Source organism: Aspergillus sclerotioniger (assembly GCF_003184525.1).
Source record: "Aspergillus sclerotioniger CBS 115572 chromosome Unknown BO94scaffold_2, whole genome shotgun sequence".
Lineage (NCBI taxonomy): Eukaryota > Fungi > Ascomycota > Eurotiomycetes > Eurotiales > Aspergillaceae > Aspergillus > Aspergillus sclerotioniger.
In genome coordinates this window covers 1288894-1306527 of record NW_020290992.1, presented here as the reverse complement: position 1 = coordinate 1306527, position 17634 = coordinate 1288894, and the positions used below count along the sequence as shown (strand labels likewise).

Sequence of the window (17634 nt, the reverse complement as noted above, 5' to 3'; positions counted from 1 at the left end):
AGCGAAGCGTAGTGGCAGTAATACAATAGATTTAGCCGTGCCTGAGCTGAGCTGAGTGAGTGTAGGAGAGCTGCTTAGTGATGGATAACTTACCAAGTGTCCTTTCCGACCCGCTCGGTCTCCGCAGCGCTTCCGCCTTCCCGCCGGGGCTCCTCGATCTACTTCAGCAACAACCACGCCAGCTGACCAACAGCCTGGTCTCAAGGACATTCACCGACCTGTCCTCTTCCCTTTTCCGATTTTACTCTATCCCTCTGCATCACGATGGTTCGCCTTAACCATCTCCTCGCCAGCTGCCTCAGCTTGGCCTCCGCCGTCACCGCGGTGGTCGACCTCGTTCCCACGAACTTCGACGACGTTGTCCTCAAGTCCGGCAAGCCCGCCTTGGTTGAATTCTTCGCTCCCTGGTGCGGCCACTGCAAGAACCTCGCGCCCGTCTACGAGGAGCTCGGTCAAGCGTTCGCCCACGCCTCGGACAAGGTGTCGGTGGCAAAGGTCGATGCGGACGAGAACCGCGACCTGGGCCGCCGGTTCGGTGTGCAGGGATTCCCGACTCTGAAGTGGTTCGATGGAAAGAGCGATACCCCCGAGGACTACAAGGGAGGCCGTGATCTGGAGAGTCTGTCTGCGTTTATCACCGAGAAGACGGGTGTCAAGCCCCGCGGACCTAAGAAGGAGCCCAGCAAGGTGGAGATGTTGACCGACGCGACTTTCAAGTCGGTTGTCAATGGTGACAAGGATGTTCTGGTCGCTTTCACTGCGCCTTGGTGTGGACGTGAGTTTCTTCCTCGTCTGGTAGATAACTGGAACCGGTGCTGACATGATGGATAGACTGCAAGAACCTCGCTCCTACCTGGGAATTGCTTGCCAATGACTTCGCGCTCGAGAACGACGTCGTGATCGCCAAGGTCGATGCCGATGCTGAGACCGGTAAGGCTACTGCCAGAGAGCAGGGCGTGTCCGGATACCCCACCATCAAGTTCTTCCCTAAGGGCTCTACGGAATCGGTTTCCTACGAGGGTGCCCGCTCCCAGCAGGCCTTCATTGACTACCTGAACGAGAAGGCCGGTACCCACCGTACCATTGGCGGTGGTCTGGATGCCAAGGCTGGTACCATTGCCAGCCTGGACGAGCTGATCGTCAGCTCCCCTGCTGATCTGACTGCTGCGTTGAAGGAGGCTGCTGCCGACCTGAAGGACAAGTACGCCCAGTACTACGTCAAGGTTGCGGACAAGCTGAGCCAGAACGCCGAGTACGTGAGCAAGGAGCTCGCTCGGTTGGAGAAGATCCTGGCCAAGGGTGGATCGGCCCCGGAGAAGGTGGACGACCTTGTGTCGCGGAGCAACATCCTTCGTCAATTTGTTGGCGAGAAGGAAGTCAAGGATGAGTTGTAGATATTGTATGGATTATGACTGGCAGGATATGTTATGTTCTGTATGATATTGAAGATGAGAATGTCGAGTATATCAACATACTGAAATTATTCGACGATAGCCAGCCAGCCACAACATAAAGAAATACTAGTAAGTAATAAGTAAAGGGGGTATCTCTATTACCTCAAATCAAACAAACACAATCCACACACGCATCTACCACCGAACCCATAACTCCAACCCAACCCAACCCCCAATATCAACAAAAAAGAAAAAAAAAAGCACAAGGATCACTTCTCCGGACTCCCCCTCCCACTCACACTCCCACTCCCCGTCGTACTCCCCGTCCCCGTCCCTGTCCCCGCAGCCGCTGTCGTCCCATCCACAACCGTAAACGAAGCCTCTAATTCATCCAATCGTCGCGCCATATCGTCCACTGCCAAACCACCTATATTAGCATTGCATTTATACCCCCACAATACCAACATCCCCCAGAAAAATTATACAGAACAGGATGGGGATAGGGACGTACACTTCCCAAACATCTCCCTCGACACCCCATCGAATTTATGTTGTAGTTGGTCGAGAAGATCGTCCACGGCGGCGGAGAATTGGCCTTGGGGGTCGGAGGTCTTTTTCGTTGTTTCAGGTACGGTTAGTTTGGGGTTGATGGGTTGGTTATTGTGGGGGGAGGGGAATGGGGAGGGGAGGTAAGGTACCTGAGTGGATGTTGTTGGGGGAGGGACGGTTTCGGTGGTTGAGAGGGGGGGAGAGTCGGTGGACATTTTGTTCGTTGGGTTGGTTTGGTTGGGTAGATTGGTGGTGGTTTGGGGGGATGAATGTAGTGTACTTCGTAGGTAGTGGTTAATTGAGTTCCATGTGAAGAGGTACGGACGGAGTACGGAGTTAGTATGGGATGGATTGATGATGGTGTTGTTGCTGTTTTGGGTATGGTTTGGGGGGTCTTGGCGGCGTGGCGTGGCGTGGCGGTGGTGGGGGCCTGAGGCAGGGATTCATATAGTTGGTATGATGGGTTGGATGGGTGAATTATTAATTAGTGATTGTAGGTAGGGAATGAATGGGAATATTTAATAAAATACTGTTGATGGGGAATAATATTCTCGTAGGTATTCATTGGTATCTCAAGTATAAAAGGGGCCACCTTCCGGGGATATCTCTTCTTCTACAAATATCTTGCTCTAGGCAATAGCCATATGCTACCTTTACTAGCATATTTTATTCTATCGGATCTTCAAGTTTACTTCCACGCGACCTATTGGATATGCACAGAATCATCTAATCCGACTCATTAAAAAGTACAATTAGCATCATGACATCGCTTCTTTGCAACGGTCTTACCCTACTATCCATACAAGATACTCTACTCTACTCTGGCAGTTCATCTCATCGCATCATCTAATCCACAACATCGATACATCCTCTTCCTAGATGCGAAACAAATAACGAGATAGGTCTACAAAATGCTACAAATGATCAAGACCCTACACACACCAATTACATCCAGTGATCTAGCATCTAGGGTTTCGAACAGATATTCACTGAATATCATCATCTCATCATGTCGTTACCGGCCTGAGAAATCTGCTGCTTTAGCAGTTGGAAATTTCAACAATAATGTTGGACAGGTGCTGTCAGCATTGTTGACTTCATACGCAGTATTGTTATTCGAGACCTGGTCAGTTGCAGGACGTTACCAGGGAACGTGTCAACTTGGCCAGCTGAGATGTCCTGGTACTGATGACTACATTCTAACTACCTGAATGCTATAACTCTGGATATGTTTGGCGTGGTCGATGATTCAGTGAGGTTTTTGCAGAGAGACGGTGGAACATACCCGGAAACCATTGTGGATATGTTAACATCTCATGCCACAGACTGTGATACTGATCGATCTGGAGAAAGAAATGATTTCTCGATAACGACGACAGAAACACTGCTTAAGACATCACCTCCTTCAATCGAGCTGTTGAAATTGGGCAGTTTAAACCGGCTAGTCAACTTCAACAGTTTGCGCTGCACATGTATACAGAACATATCGACAAGCCTATATTGTGGGTCATAATAATCAAATCTCAATATACCATCTGATCATCATGGTGTGCCGATACAAATCGAAGGAAAAATGAGACTTCTGAGCTTGCACCTTGAATGGTATTGGGTTTTGCTCATATCCAAGGGCCAGCTATGAGCAGCAACCCTGGCGGAGACGAAAATCAGGCAGGGGAAAGAAAGAAGAACGTCGAATGAAAAGCCGTCCATTTACCGCATGCTAATTCCCAACAAACGTCAAAAGATACCCATTAGCCTGTCCCAGCTATGCCCAGGGCTCGATTGATGTTTTTCAACATGATAATGCCGTCCTAAAAGGAGACCTCTCTTTTGAAACCATTGAAGTCGGACTTGAAACATACTTCGGAGTCAGCGAATCCTTTTTGGAAATCTGCCGAATACTCTAATCAGCGAACTCGTGTCGGTTAAACATTTATGGCTAATAAAGTCTCTAGCCGCTGCGTGGCAAGATTTCAAAGGGTTACCGAAGGGCTCCTGATGTGGGATTAATAGGTATCAATGGCATAGTGTAGTCTGCATAGATGCTGGCCAGTACTAGATGGTACGTTTGCTTTAATGTCTGGCAGATTGTAACAACGGCTTTGGTACTATGGACACGAGTGTCTTCAAGCGACCTATTTCTGAATCCTCCACAAGGGAGCAAGGAATTCTCGAATATTGATGTGCCGGACAGAATAATGAGCGACTCATGTCTCTCCTGTCACAAGGCTGGGGTTAGCCTACGTCTATGCAGGAACGTTCGCTTTATTATTCTCCCCAGCAGAAGCAGCTAAAGCAACAACTAGAGCAACAATTGATGAAGTTCCGTAAAAGGGTCGGCTACAACGCCCGTGCCCATGACTATCGAGTTGCCGAAACGTTCCCAACATCCTCGAGAGTCTTGGTTGGAGGTCACTCTAGAGTGCTCTAACTCTGATACCCAGTGGTTTTAATTGAGGATGAATCTATTCACAGGCAGTCTTTCAATTATTAGACAGCCACGAATAAAGTATCCATCTTAAGGTGTCTACTATCTGATGTCTGCAGAATGTGTCAAGCATGAAGCTTGGTCTTATACCCTTCTGTGATTCCATAGAGGTAAGGATGCTCAAGTCTAAACGTATCAACCCTTTATGTCGTCTGAATCATTGATGCATATAAACAAAGCTTGAAAAATAAGGACTAAGAAGATATTGATTCCATAGACGAGGACTTTCCAAAGAATTGTTACGTTGCAATTTGAGTTTGTGAAGAAGACTGTAATCAAGCCAGCCTTGGCAACCTCGAGAAAATCAAGGATATGTTGGAGAAATAATTCTGATTATTATTACAAATGCATGGTGGGTGTTATCTCTTAATTGAAACCCCTGATAAATGCATTTGCTAGAAGACCAGTTCATCGCTAGAGTAAGCTATATTTTATTCACGGTAATAAATCATTTATTGGCGGCATAAAATACTTCATATGGCCTTCAATATCAAGTAGAACACCCCCACTGGTCCAATCAGCCGCAGTAATTTGCATTGCAAATGGAAAGCCTCCATCCAGCCATCGATGCGATTCGATCGATAGCCGATAGCCAACCGGGTCCCGTTCGGGGGTCCCCGCAGATCCGATAACGTCTCATCCCACCACCTATAAATCTATTCCATCCCCACGCACAGCAAGCATATCTCAACGCTATCTTTTTCAGACACTACTATTCTCAATCATAAGCATCATGACTGACGTCGGCCCTCCCATCGAGCTCCCCGTACTGGACATTTCCAACCCCCTCGATCCAGCAGCGGGGAAAGCCCTTCTGGATGCCGCTACCAAGTATGGCTTTCTGTATGTTGACAGCCGGGGGACGGATTTTACTGCCGCGGAGGTAGACCGGGCATTTGAGCTGGTATATCCATTCCCCCATTTTCTGCTCAAATACTAATGAATATCGCAGTCCAAAACCTTCTTCGCCTCCCCTGTCGAAGAAAAAGCCGCTTGTCGAATTGAATCCAACGTAATACCTACCTACCTACTACCCTTACTCTCTCAACCCTACTTCCAACCATGACCAACACTGACCGATACAGAACCGCGGCTGGTCCGGCATGCACACCGAGACCCTGGACCCAGAGCATCAGCGAGTAAGCTCCCCCCTCTATCAATCATCAATCCCATATCTATAACATCCAACTAACCCCCTTCCAGACCGGCGACTTCAAAGAGTATACCTCCCCCACTACCATCCCACCCACCACCAACTAACAACAATGAAATAGAGCCTTCAACTTCGGCGAATTCGCAAACTCTCAAGCCCAACAACCCCTCCCTCCATCCCTCCATCCCCACGAATCCGAAATCGCCCATTTCTCCTCCCTCTGCAACAAGACCTGCACTCGCATCTTGACTCTTCTTGCATTGGGACTGGATGTAAGTCTATCCCATATCCACCCCTTCCCCCCTCAACCTCATACACACACCCCACCAATCCATCCTCTACCTCCAACCACACCCAACCCCAACCTAACAACAAACACAATCCAGATCCCAAAAGACTTCTTCACAACCCGGCACGACCCTACCACCGGCCCCACAGGAAGCATCCTCCGCTACCTCTACTACCCCTCCCTCACATCCCCAACGACAACAACCTACAACCACACGCTAGATGTCCGAGCCGGTGCTCACTCCGACTACGGCTCCATCACGCTCCTCTTCCAGCGTCCAGGTCAACCCGGGCTGGAGATTTTAACCCCGAGTGGGGACTGGGCGCCTGTGCCTGTTATACCCTCCCCCAACGTATCCACCTCCCAGGGCGAAACGTATCCCTTCCCTCCAATTCTAGTGAATATCGGGGATTTACTAAGTTATTGGACTTCGGGATTACTCAAGTCGACGGTGCATAGGGTTGTGTTTCCTATGGCTGAGCAACAGCAACAAGAGAGTGAAGAAGGGTCGGCGCAGGATAGATACAGTATTGTGTATTTTTGTCATCCGATGGATAGGACGGAGTTGGTGCCTGTGCCGAGTAAGGTGGTGGGGGAGTTTAGGGAGAGGATGAAGAGGGAGGCGCGGGAGGGGAGGAGAGTTGGGTTTGGGGGTGGGGCGGGGGTGTTGGGTGAGGGAGGGGATAATGGCGATGGGAGGGTGTTGACGGCGCATGAACATTTGATGGCGAGGTTGGATGCTACGTATGGGTTTCGGAAGTGATTTTTGTTTTTGATGGGCAAGGAGGGAGGGGTATAGGATGTATATGTATCTGCCAGGTGATTAGTAGATTCTATTGAGGTAAATCTATCGAGGTATTGTAGAATCTATTGCTTCATGATCAATTATTTCAAGGTATGGCCTTCAGGCCCTATGCACAAGCATGTACCAATGACTGGCTGATATCCAGTCAACTGCCAACAGAACTATATAAAATCAAGCCCAAGAAAGCGCCCCTCACGGGGCGCATGCTAGATAGTACTCACAAAGGAAAATCGTTGGGCGTCAAGACAGAACGAGAGGGGAAATAAACAAGTGCGCATTCATGACCGCTAGAATAATATGACCGATCAGGCTCGGGCCTGTAATCAAACACTGTAGAAAGGTGGAATCGGAAAACGAATCGACATACAAGAGGTATCTTTGGGATGAAGAGCAACGCCGCCAGGTTTGAAATGCCATGCACGGGTAGACGTGAACCCTCGGAAGAAACAATGAAATGGTATGACAGATACGACGCTATGCAAGCCGGTATGCATTAGGTATTAAACAGTTCGTGCGTTCATATCATGGCGTCGTGTGGCACCAGTGGCGATGATACACCCACGCCGCCTTTTGGCAATCTTTGCTGCAGTACTTGGTGCGCCGGCAGCGTCGGCACTTGGCAAACTGCCGCTGAAACTCCTCCCATTTTCCACACTTGTAGTATGCGCACTGTCGGATGCCGCCGCGTGACTCGTCCTTGCGGCAGAGATTGCGCATCACCACACACGCCCAGTATTGCATGTCCTTGGAGTGGTGTCGCACGGTGAATTTTTCCACTAGCGGGAAGATGTTGACGTCGTCAGGCAGCAGGTACTCATCTTCCTCCTCGGCAGGTTCAATCGGGGACACGCCCTCCTCCAGCATCTGGAGTTCGCGGTCCATCTTGAGCTTCGGGACGAGGTGTGAATGCTGGAAGTAGGAGCGGAGGTTGCAGTACTTGGACACATAGGCAAGGAGCTGAAGCGACATCAGGACATCTTCATCCCGAGGCATCGATGTCAAGACCCCCTGAGCTGCGGTCGTCGATCGGTCGCGCACGTACAGCGAGTATGGGCTGGGAACAATCGCGGGCGAAGTGGCTTGGTTGGGGGCCTGCGTGGGCGACAAGCCCGACGCTGGGTTTGTGCGCGCTGCGTCGTTCGCGATCAAGGTAGACCGGTGGGTGATGTTGAATGTCTCGGCTTCCTGGCTTTCGGAAGTGTCATTGACAGTGAGGTCGTGCGTATTGGACACGCCTTCCAGCACCGTTTGCCGGTCGCCGACATCATCAATCTCCATACGGTTCTGGATGCCAACGATAGGCTCAGTAGCTTCGCCAGAAACTGTGTCATCGCCCATTGTCGAACCCTCACCGTTCCCATCATCCGACTCACCGGAGGCTGATTGTTGTTGCCTCAGGGTAGGACGGGGCCGGGCGAGTGTTGTTTGAGTGTTGCTGCGCAGCTGCGCAGGTCCGCTTGGGGTGGTAGGGGAATCAGGCTGAGATACAATGCCATTGTGGAAGCCCGGCAGCATACTGGGGAGTCGCTCGGTGTCGCGCACCGGGCGCAGACCGAAGCCATCGGCAGCACTCATGGGACGCAGGGTGGTGGCCAGGGGCTGTATCACCCGGAGACGCTGAGCGGCTTGGGCATACCGGGTATCACTGCTAGGGCTGGGGCCATCCTGTGTGAAAGTGCTCTGTTCCGGAGGAGAGGTCACGGGTACCCGAGGAGACGACGTAACGTCCATGGCGTTAGTGTCGGAAGCATGGCTGTCTTGGTAGAAAGGAGGGATTTCAATGTGAGGTGGTGGCGCCTGGCGGCGAGAGGGGCGTTGTTCCGTGTTCGTCGATTGATCCACATAGGCCGGACGCGCAGGAGCATCGCTGGTGATAGCCCCCTTGGAATGGTGTCGAGACGAGTGTCGCTGGGTTTCTGGATCTGCCCGTGGACGGGTCTTTTCGACTACTTTAATATAGTTATCCAGGATGGTGGCAATCACCGGCACCATATCGGCTTCGACTACTCGCGTCCGCACACTCTCCGAGCCCCGCACACCAATATTGACAACGCATTGAAAGGCGAGGCTCCACTTCCACATCTCCATCAAATCCCGACTCCGACCCTCCTTGAGGATACATACCAGCCGTTCGATGCCGCCATCGACGGTCAGGATATCGCGAATGCGGGCCGACGATGTGGTGAGATAGGCCAAATGATTGAGGGAATTTATAAGCGGTAGCGTAGATGTACAATCGAGGGCACGCCGGTCGTACAGCGTGGTTGTGATATTAACAGAGGCCTTATTGACATTAGGAATGCTGAAGTTGACCTCCCGCATGGTGGGCGAGAGAATGTACAGGATCTAATTTGTGACGGATGCCGGTCGGTGACAGTCAGGGGGTGATAATATGATCACCACGGGACCCAAGGATATCGTCCTAGTCAGATCACCGAGGATCTGACAATGTCTCGATCAAAGGGTGGTGCGTCCAACCCCTGGGGTGAGATGGAAAATCGGACGATAGGAACGTGACCGAGCGAAGAAATGAGGAAAGGAGAAGCGAGGTGGAGGCGAGGGCCGGGTCGATTATATCCTCGTCATCCAGTCCGAGTCAGGGATACGGTCAATAGAACGAGAGGGTTGTTTAGTAGGTGGGATGGATGGGCGATGGGTCGGACGACAGCAGAATGATGGACGAACGGCGTGAAAGGGGAGAGAGGATTGTTCAGGCCAAGACCGGGTCCGTCAGAGCCTGGCGGCCACGATGAATCACGAAGGATAGGAAGCGTAGACAAGCACGAGGGCTAGGATGAAGGAAAGACTGCGGGGGAGAAGCCAGATTAAATCGGAGGATGGCGCGAAAGGGGTTCTCAGGTGGAGGCGAAGGATGAATGAGAATGGCGACCGGGGGGGGGGGAGTTCAAATCGAAAGGAGGAGGAGTTGAGTTGAGGAGTCGAGGAGGAGGAGAGAAGGTCGGCGTGGAAAAGCGAAAGCGGAGAGCGACGCTGGGCGTGTCAGGCGCGGGCGTTTTCGTCCTCCAGGCTTTTTGGCCCGCCACCCTTTCTTTGCCTCTGCCTCTGCCTCTCTCTCTCCCCTTGGACTTGCACTTGAACTCGGACTTGGCTAAAAAAGGGTTCTCTCTCGTCCGGAAATTATATTCGATCGAGAAACTTGGTCGTTGTTGGATCGATCAATGCGAGCGATATTTCACCGGGACTACTACTAATTTCACCCTCTCGGGGTTCGCCACCGAATTCAGCATCCGACAACATGACCCCTTCGGACTGAAGATCTGCCTGGTGACTTTGCTCCAATTTTCTCCCAGTCACAACTCATCCCTTAGTCAACCACTTCATCCAACAGGGCGTTTCTCACCACCAGGCAACCCCCAAGGTCGCCCATGCCCCCCCCCCCTCTCTCTCTCTACTTGACCGGTCCCCATTTACCTGAATGAGCGGAGTCCTGCGTAGATCCAGGAGCAATGACCAGCCCGAGAACCCACCGGCGGTCCTACATATGACTGAAGTGGTTAAGAACATTGAAATACCTATCTAATAGTCGCCTCGGCCTCGGTCACGCGTCCTCCAAGACGGTGGTACGACAACAATAAGTCCCTGAGGCACCGGTCTCATCTCTGCTAGCAACCCAAGGGCTTCGATGTATCGAGCCGTGCGACCCGATCGCTATCCCTTTGATATGTGTGTAATTCTAAGATTTGGCCCATCCTGGTGCCTGGACAATCTCCGATCTCGCCATTTTCTGTCATCTTTGTCCCTCTCTTCATCCACATCAGATCTCATCACCGCGAGTGGGGACAGATAAGGATCAGGATCACAGATATGGAGTTGCGAGAAAAATCTGCATCGGTTCTGCTCGGATCAGTACTTTCGCTCCCGTGTTTGGTATATTTAGACTCATAGGGTAGCCATCGTAAGTTATCATAGGCTAACATCCCTGCTCGAGTACTGTCACAGCCGTCCCCGATACTGCAGGTCTGCTATGATTGTGCTTGATCCTGTCCAGCAGCGAACAGTCAATCCCCCTCACCCCTCCATCACAGCGCACAGACAGCCGGTCACATTCTATGATTAGAAACACAGACACATCTAGGCGCGAACCGCTGCCCGGCTGCCGACAAGCACACCATCATTAGCCGCCCTCAATGAAGCCGATGCCGGTCTCGACGAATCACACAGTATAACCAGGCTTCCAGATACACTCGCCTGCATCGTACGGGCTGAAGATGCTGCGGACTAGTCGGCTTATACCCCGGATGGTGCAGGGTTCATGTCCATCACCAATCCAAGTTCAAGCCCGTCTTGACCAGCTATATATAGAATGGGCTCAAGCGCAGGTGCTTCTGGAAGGGATGTTCGCATGAATGTTCGTTTCATGCGACGTTCTAAAGCCAACGTCAACAGCTGGCTGACTCATGTGTCCTCTTTGCCAGCTGAGCTTGTTGACTCAGGGTGGCTAAGTAACTATGGTGTCAGAAGGGACGAACCCTTGGTAGCTCGAGAACTATAAACTAGTATTGTGGTGGCGGATCCGATCAAGCATACTATTCTATATTTAAGATCATGGTTAGCCTTGTATAGATTGCTTGATCCGTACCTGTGCGCTTCTTGATCATACTAACTCCGTAACATGAAAGTGGTTTCCTGCAGTAGTACAAGGTATGTTCTGCACGCCATATACGCCATATACGCCACGGGAGTGACCATGATCAAGACCGCCTGACCGGGAGGGTGATGGTATTGCATTATTGTGCTTAGCCTCCACAGAGCCCCAGCTCGAGACGAGGTACTGCACTGGGTGGACTGATGAGCAGATTTGTCTGCGAGGGAGTATGGGCTGCTTTAATATGTAGCCAATAGTAATCCATTATAGTAAGCGCGGCATGCATGGGCTTATTTACGTAGTATGCCTGGAGGTTGAAGAACGGCTCTGCCAGCCAATGAAAACCGATATAGAAATTGCAAGACCGGCATTGCAGCCACTGCAGCAAGGCTATTTATCCCGTGGATATATATAGATGCGAATTCAGCCAAGTACTCAACACTCGAGAGAATAGAGAAACTTGCTGCCTCTGTGACTGACTCGGTAGATGCCACATGAATCATCCATCTCACGCCACAACCAGAGCAAAACTCTACCATGTAGATACGGGGCAGGCTGTGTAGTGGCAGGCTTGCAGGCAGCCAGCATCAGGGGACACAGCATTATTAATAATAAGCTATTGGGCAGTCCGGCCAACCCGTGAGACTAGTAGCTCGATAATAATCATTAATAATTCCGATAAATGAAGACCATCCGTGGAGAGGGGCATCGGATGGGCTAGTCAGGCACAGTTTCAAGCGATCCTCCCACCGGTGGAGCGACTTTCTCCAGGTGGGCAGGCAATACGCAGCAATACCCGCCCCATACCGACGCTGGTACTAATAATCATCGCCAGGCACCTTTGGATCTAATTAGACAACTCCTGATGGCCAATTTCCCTTCCGCACCCAGACCCGCCGCAACGCACACTGACCATCGTTATCTGCAAATCCCAACACCCAGAATATGATAGTCTTATTTGCTTTGTCCCTGTCATCCTTCTAGAATCCGCCCTCATCACCCGATGGCGACTGCCGTGGACTGGACTAGCGTTTAGTCATGTGTCGCCGAGGGTAGGCGTGCCGAACTTATGCCGTCCAAAGGGAAGTGTTCAGCTGCAGGCTGGAGTAAGATTCTGGGACCTGACGTATGTGGATATTATTATCTCCAACACTACTAGTCCTATGGTATAAATTAAATGACCAGTAGGCGTGTCCGGCGCAACGACAAAAGTTGGCTGGCGGCCGCACTCCGAGCCAAAGACATCTGATGGGCAAGATTCTTCCCGTTCCGGCAGGTCAAAGAGAGGCAAAAGAAAAGAAAAGCAAAGAAAATAGGATTGTTGGCCGGAGACAATAATCAATAGTGATGTACTACTGAGCGGGTGACGGGGTACTAGCACTCGATAAATTCCGATGGCCACTGAATTGAACACCCGGAATGGAGACAGCCTCTGACTTGCATTTGCCCCAGCCATCGCAACAATCCATCCCCGCTTACCTGTCGGCTCAACGCCTATCAATTCTGCACAAGAATCACAAGCGTATAGTACAGTCGACATGAAATGGAGCTTGAGCTGACATCTTGAAATATAACCTTCAGGGCCAACTCATGATCTTATGGTTCCGATAACCTCAGAGGCCAATTTCATTCGACCCAATCTCAAGATTACACCGGCGCCATTCTGTCTCCTACCTAACCTAGTTCGTGTTAGAGGTTTTCTGCTTTCAAGTGCAACAATTCCTGAACGCTTTATGATACCCGCACTGCAACAGTTCAAGAATCCCTGGATATAGAAGAATGCACCTAAGGCCGGAGTCTCACCCGATCCGGATTCGTGACCTGGTTCTGACCGTTCTGCAGGAGACAAACGAGGTAGACGTTATCTAGCTATGACCATGATCTGCAACCAGAGCTTTCTCCTCTTTCCTACCGGGTTGGTCGTCGGGAAGGGGTTTGACTCGTGCAAGGCTTAGACGGCCAACCAGGCTGACTATGTCGCGTATTTTTGGTACCCATCCGGCATCCTGGTGGGTATGCAGCAATTCATGCAGAGTAACGGACTCTGCCCCGTAGCGGCGTAGATATGGGGATGGAAGTCAGATGTCAAATGTCAAATGTATGTACGATGTAGGTACCGATTTGGGGAACCCTGTCCTACGTGAACCCTCGATCCAGGCTCCTTCAACCGCTTGCCATCAAGATGTCCCCTATTTTGAATTTTGATGGGAAGGAGATCCGGAAGAATAATCCCAACTAATTCGACGAGATGTCCCCTTTCAGGTATTTCCCTGTGGTTTTCGCGTCCCGAGTTCCTCCACTTGCGACGAGCTGGCCAACCAGAGGGGATGGAGGCGGAAACTCCACCGGCTTGACCAGGGTGTCGACCACCCCCTGGAACCATTTGGCGGAGTACCTACCTACCTGGGCACTTAGTACTTGGAGCTAGGTGCTGGTAGTGTCTCCGTCTGTTGCTCCCCTTAAAACCTACGAGTCTGCGAAGGGGGGAAATTTTACCCCTAATGTAATCGGGAGAACGAGATGGATTGGCTTAGATTGAGCCGGCCGGGCCTTCTCCTGCGGCGGACCAATCAGGGGGTCCACGTTCTTCTGGGTATTGTTTCGTACCGTCACCGGGGGGGGGGGGGCTTTCATCAGGAGGCTCCTCCGGCTAAGGCTCTCTTTCGAAGTATCTCTTCGATCCTTGGTGACTGTGAGAACTGAGAAGCTTCCCCTAACTCCCTCACTAGTAACCATTATTCGATCATTCGGATTCTTCTTCTCCTTCCTTTTTCTTCTAACTTGTTCAACCCATATGGTGGGCAGTGTTCTGGAAGAATAATTGGAATTGTTTCAGTTCGTAGCATCTATCTCATCTCATCTCATCTCATCTCATCTCCTCACCCTCCTCCCCCCATAGCCAGGACGGAATATAATTTTATCTATCTTGTAGTCGGTCGTGGTCCGTACTGCCGCGCCTAGCAGCAGCCATCAGAGCCCCGATAGGTAAAGGCACGTCTTAGTCTGGTGAGGCCATACATCATTATTATTGGCGCTACGACGGAGTTACTACGTCCACCTCCCATCTTCCTACGGACGACGACTCCTGTCATCATCTGGATTTTTCCCTGTCTTTTCTTTCTCTGGCCCTTCCGTCCGTCGCCTCTCTGCCTCTATCTCTCTCTCTTCTCCCCCCCTTTCCCTCTCCATCTTTCTACTATTCTAACGCAATCACCACCTCGTGCTCTCCTCAGCAGTTTGCTCATCCATCACCTAAACCCACCACCCCTGCTGACTTAAACGCCCGAACCACCTCACCATTGCCCCGGGTCGAAACTTTCTTTCTGTCGCTCGGTCGCTTCCGCCGTGCACTCGCTCCACACCCAATCAACCCCCCTCCTCGTTCTCTCTCTCTCTCTCTCCCTCTTCTTCCTCTCTTTGCTCCTCTTCCCCCCCCTACCGCCCTCTTCCCGCTTCCCCCCCCCCTCTCTCTCTCGGGGTTCTTTCAGTCCCCTGGATCACGACGCCGCCGCTGCCGTCAACTCAATTTCTTTCCACAGGCCCATCTCCGTTTCACAATTGACATCTTCCCTCCCCAGGGGCTCGTTCCGTCAAGATGGCCGATATGACCGGCGAACAGATGCAGGCCAAGATCACCGCGGCCAGGCGCGAAGCTGAAGGTCTCAAGGATAAGATCAAGCGCAGAAAGGATGAGCTGGCCGACACGACTCGTACGCATTCCTGTTCTTTCCTTTCCGTACGCCATGGTTTCCTCGCAATGGAGACCAACCGCTGCCGTACTCTTGATTGGCCGTGTGTTTCGAACTGACTCTGGTCCCAATAGTCCGTCAGGTTGCGCAGAACCAAACCGAAACTCTGCCTCGTATTGGGATGAAGCCCCGGCGGACACTCAAGGGCCATTTGGCCAAGATCTACGCCATGCATTGGTCGACCGACCGCCGGCATCTTGTCTCAGCATCTCAGGACGGAAAGCTCATCATCTGGGACGCCTACACCACGAACAAGGTTCATGCGATCCCGCTGAGGTCATCGTGGGTCATGACCTGCGCCTACGCCCCGAGTGGAAACTACGTCGCCTGTGGTGGTCTTGACAACATTTGCTCGATCTATAACCTCTCCTCTCGCGAGGGTCCGACCCGTGTCGCGCGCGAGCTCTCTGGACACTCCGGCTACCTCTCTTGCTGTCGGTTCATCAACGATCGCAGAATCATCACATCTTCCGGCGATATGACTTGCATGCTGTGGGATATTGAATCGGGCTCGAAAGTGACGGAATTCGCGGATCACCTCGGCGACGTTATGTCGATCAGCATCAACCCTACCAACCAGAACATCTTCGTTTCGGGCGCCTGTGATGCTTTCGCCAAGCTTTGGGATATCCGTACCGGAAAGGCAGTGCAAACTTTCGCCGGCCACGAATCCGACATCAACGCCATTCAGTTCTTCCCCGACGGAAACGCCTTCGGAACGGGTTCCGACGACACCTCTTGCCGTCTGTTCGACATCCGTGCGGATCGGGAACTCAACACCTACCAGGTAATGCCGTCATCCGTATCGCATGAATCCCCGGTAGCTAACGAATTGTGCTTGCAGAGCGACCAAATATTGTGCGGTATCACCTCTGTTGCCTTCTCCGTTTCTGGTAGATTGCTTTTTGCAGGTTACGATGACTTTGAGTGCAAGGTAATATCTTCATCGCCCCGAGTGTGCCGTGGTATGGGGCAGTTGACTGATCTCTTTAATTCTGCAGGTCTGGGATGTTCTGCGAGGCGACAAGGTTGGATCCCTGAGCGGTCACGAGAACCGTGTAAGCTGCTTGGGAGTCAGCAACGATGGCATCAGCTTGTGCACTGGATCCTGGGATTCTCTGGTAAGCTCGAGTTCATTTTCTCCCCCAAACTGGGCTGTGCGGCGTACTAATGATCCTTCGTCTTGCAGCTCAAGGTCTGGGCTTGGTAAAAAACAAAACGAACAAAAACAGCAAAGATACCCTGTCTCAGTCTTTTGCGACGTCCTCATTCGAAGTTTCTCTCTGTTCTTTTCTGCGCCACTAGGTTAAATGTCTGCCATTGTACGATAATATTTTTCACCAAGGAGCAATTTTGTCGCCCTTGCTCCCTAATGCACTATCTCGGAGTACGGGCGAAGTCACCAAGAAGCGAAAACCAAGGGGCAGTCAGGGTGCCTGAGCATATTGGGTTGAAATGTCGCCGCCCTTCACGGCTGGGTGTGCCGAGGAAAAATAAGAAAAAAAAAATCGGAATGCGAACAACAAGAAACGACAATGCTCGACTACTGGTGCGGTGGATTGTAATAATGCTATTGATGTTTGAGACCTCGGGGGATCGTGGCACAGATACAAGTGCGTTGCTGGGTCAAAAGCAACGACCTGTCATCTCTGGGCTTCGAAGATTTGCGGGCACCTGTTCTCATTTATTCGCGGGTTTGACTTTCTACCTTTCTCACTTCATCTTTTCTTTTTTTTTATCGCTATTTACACCTACCCTTATTACCCCCACTCCTCTGCGACATCTTCCCTGTCCCTTTCTCCTCCCTCGCGGACTACCATTCTTGCTTTTTTGACTTGTCTTTTTCTTTTCTGACCTCTCTTATTCCTTGTCTCCTTGTGTATTTTTTTGCGGGTGATGGATGGAAAGGGAGGGAATGTTTCCGGATCGGCCATGACGTTTTCTTTGACTCCATTGTGATTTCCTTCTGTTACTAATCATCAGCCTACGTCTTGAAAGTGTGTTGATTGTGTCATTTGAGTGTTTTCAAGCGGGCTTTTCTTGATCTGGTGTTCAATTCGACCATATTTCCAGCAAATCTTTCCTTTATCTCGTTCCGCGGGACCTCTTTTATGACCCGGCCAAGCCGTCAGCGGAGGAGTGGCAGAGAGTCCTTAGGCAGCCACTAGTACGAATGACAGAGGCGATACTTCTGGAGACCCTGATCCTTTCTTTCCAGTCCAGTGATCAGGCCTCCAGCCCCGGATCATCCTGGTGGGACAACGGATGAGCGCACTGGCAAGTGATGGGGTGGGACGATCTGCTAGAGAGATATATATAATGCAGTGGATGTCCTGCAGTGACAAGGAAGCGTGCGTAGGATTGAAGTTCGGAACCTCAGATATTTATAGCTACTCTGGCGTGGGGGTTGGTTGATCTATCCAGTCTCGAAGCCCACCATCTCCGTGCCCTGCCGACGGATGGAAGGGTTTCTGCCCGCGCAAGTGGATCGAGCAAGGCAACGACTCCGTACTCCACCCTCGAAGGAACAAGGCCGTTATGTGGAAGGGCTGGAAGGCTCGAGGCCAATTGCGCGGATGTCGCCCGACGGCGGACCCAAGG

The 17634-nt window shown here is 51.3% G+C and overlaps 5 protein-coding genes across 5 annotated transcripts; 3 read left to right on the top strand and 2 right to left on the bottom strand.

Moving 5' to 3' along the window:
* Window positions 1–136: 136 nt before the first annotated feature.
* Window positions 137–1542, top strand: BO94DRAFT_482849 (disulfide isomerase TigA). The gene is made up of 2 exons (XM_025608907.1): window positions 137–775; window positions 832–1542. The coding sequence occupies exons 1-2, from the start codon at window positions 265–267 to the stop codon at window positions 1392–1394; spliced, it is 1074 nt and encodes a 357-aa protein (XP_025472649.1). The 5' UTR covers window positions 137–264; the 3' UTR covers window positions 1395–1542.
* Window positions 1543–1663: 121 nt separating this feature from the next.
* On the bottom strand, window positions 1664–2158 carry BO94DRAFT_581046 (heat shock factor-binding 1 family protein; the record flags this gene model as incomplete). The annotated part of the gene is made up of 3 exons (XM_025615365.1): window positions 1664–1809; window positions 1906–2005; window positions 2093–2158. The coding sequence occupies 3 exons, from the start codon at window positions 2156–2158 to the stop codon at window positions 1664–1666; spliced, it is 312 nt and encodes a 103-aa protein (XP_025472648.1).
* A 2947-nt stretch (window positions 2159–5105) lies between these two features.
* On the top strand, window positions 5106–6636 carry BO94DRAFT_620253 (putative oxidoreductase, 2OG-Fe(II) oxygenase family; the record flags this gene model as incomplete). Its single annotated transcript, XM_025616919.1, has 6 exons — window positions 5106–5335; window positions 5384–5443; window positions 5517–5570; window positions 5635–5651; window positions 5706–5856; window positions 5971–6636. The coding sequence occupies exons 1-6, from the start codon at window positions 5165–5167 to the stop codon at window positions 6634–6636; spliced, it is 1119 nt and encodes a 372-aa protein (XP_025472647.1). The 5' UTR covers window positions 5106–5164.
* Window positions 6637–7200: 564 nt separating this feature from the next.
* On the bottom strand, window positions 7201–9000 carry samB (MYND-type zinc finger protein MUB1; the record flags this gene model as incomplete). The annotated part of the gene is made up of 1 exon (XM_025615364.1): window positions 7201–9000. The coding sequence occupies one exon, from the start codon at window positions 8998–9000 to the stop codon at window positions 7201–7203; it is 1800 nt and encodes a 599-aa protein (XP_025472646.1).
* Window positions 9001–14613: 5613 nt separating this feature from the next.
* On the top strand, window positions 14614–16324 carry BO94DRAFT_139650 (WD40 repeat domain-containing protein). The gene is made up of 5 exons (XM_025605716.1): window positions 14614–14994; window positions 15108–15820; window positions 15878–15967; window positions 16035–16154; window positions 16223–16324. The coding sequence occupies exons 1-5, from the start codon at window positions 14880–14882 to the stop codon at window positions 16241–16243; spliced, it is 1059 nt and encodes a 352-aa protein (XP_025472645.1). The 5' UTR covers window positions 14614–14879; the 3' UTR covers window positions 16244–16324.
* Window positions 16325–17634: the final 1310 nt, after the last annotated feature.

Coding starts and splice junctions, on each gene's coding strand:
- BO94DRAFT_482849 (XM_025608907.1), top strand. CDS start 265: ATGGTTCGCCTTAACCATCTCCTCGCCAGCTGCCTCAGCTTGGCCTCC. Junction 776..831: donor CACTGCGCCTTGGTGTGGAC/GTGAGTTTCTTC, acceptor CATGATGGATAG/ACTGCAAGAACCTCGCTCCT.
- BO94DRAFT_139650 (XM_025605716.1), top strand. CDS start 14,880: ATGGCCGATATGACCGGCGAACAGATGCAGGCCAAGATCACCGCGGCC. Junction 15,821..15,877: donor GGGAACTCAACACCTACCAG/GTAATGCCGTCA, acceptor TTGTGCTTGCAG/AGCGACCAAATATTGTGCGG. Junction 16,155..16,222: donor CTGGATCCTGGGATTCTCTG/GTAAGCTCGAGT, acceptor TTCGTCTTGCAG/CTCAAGGTCTGGGCTTGGTA.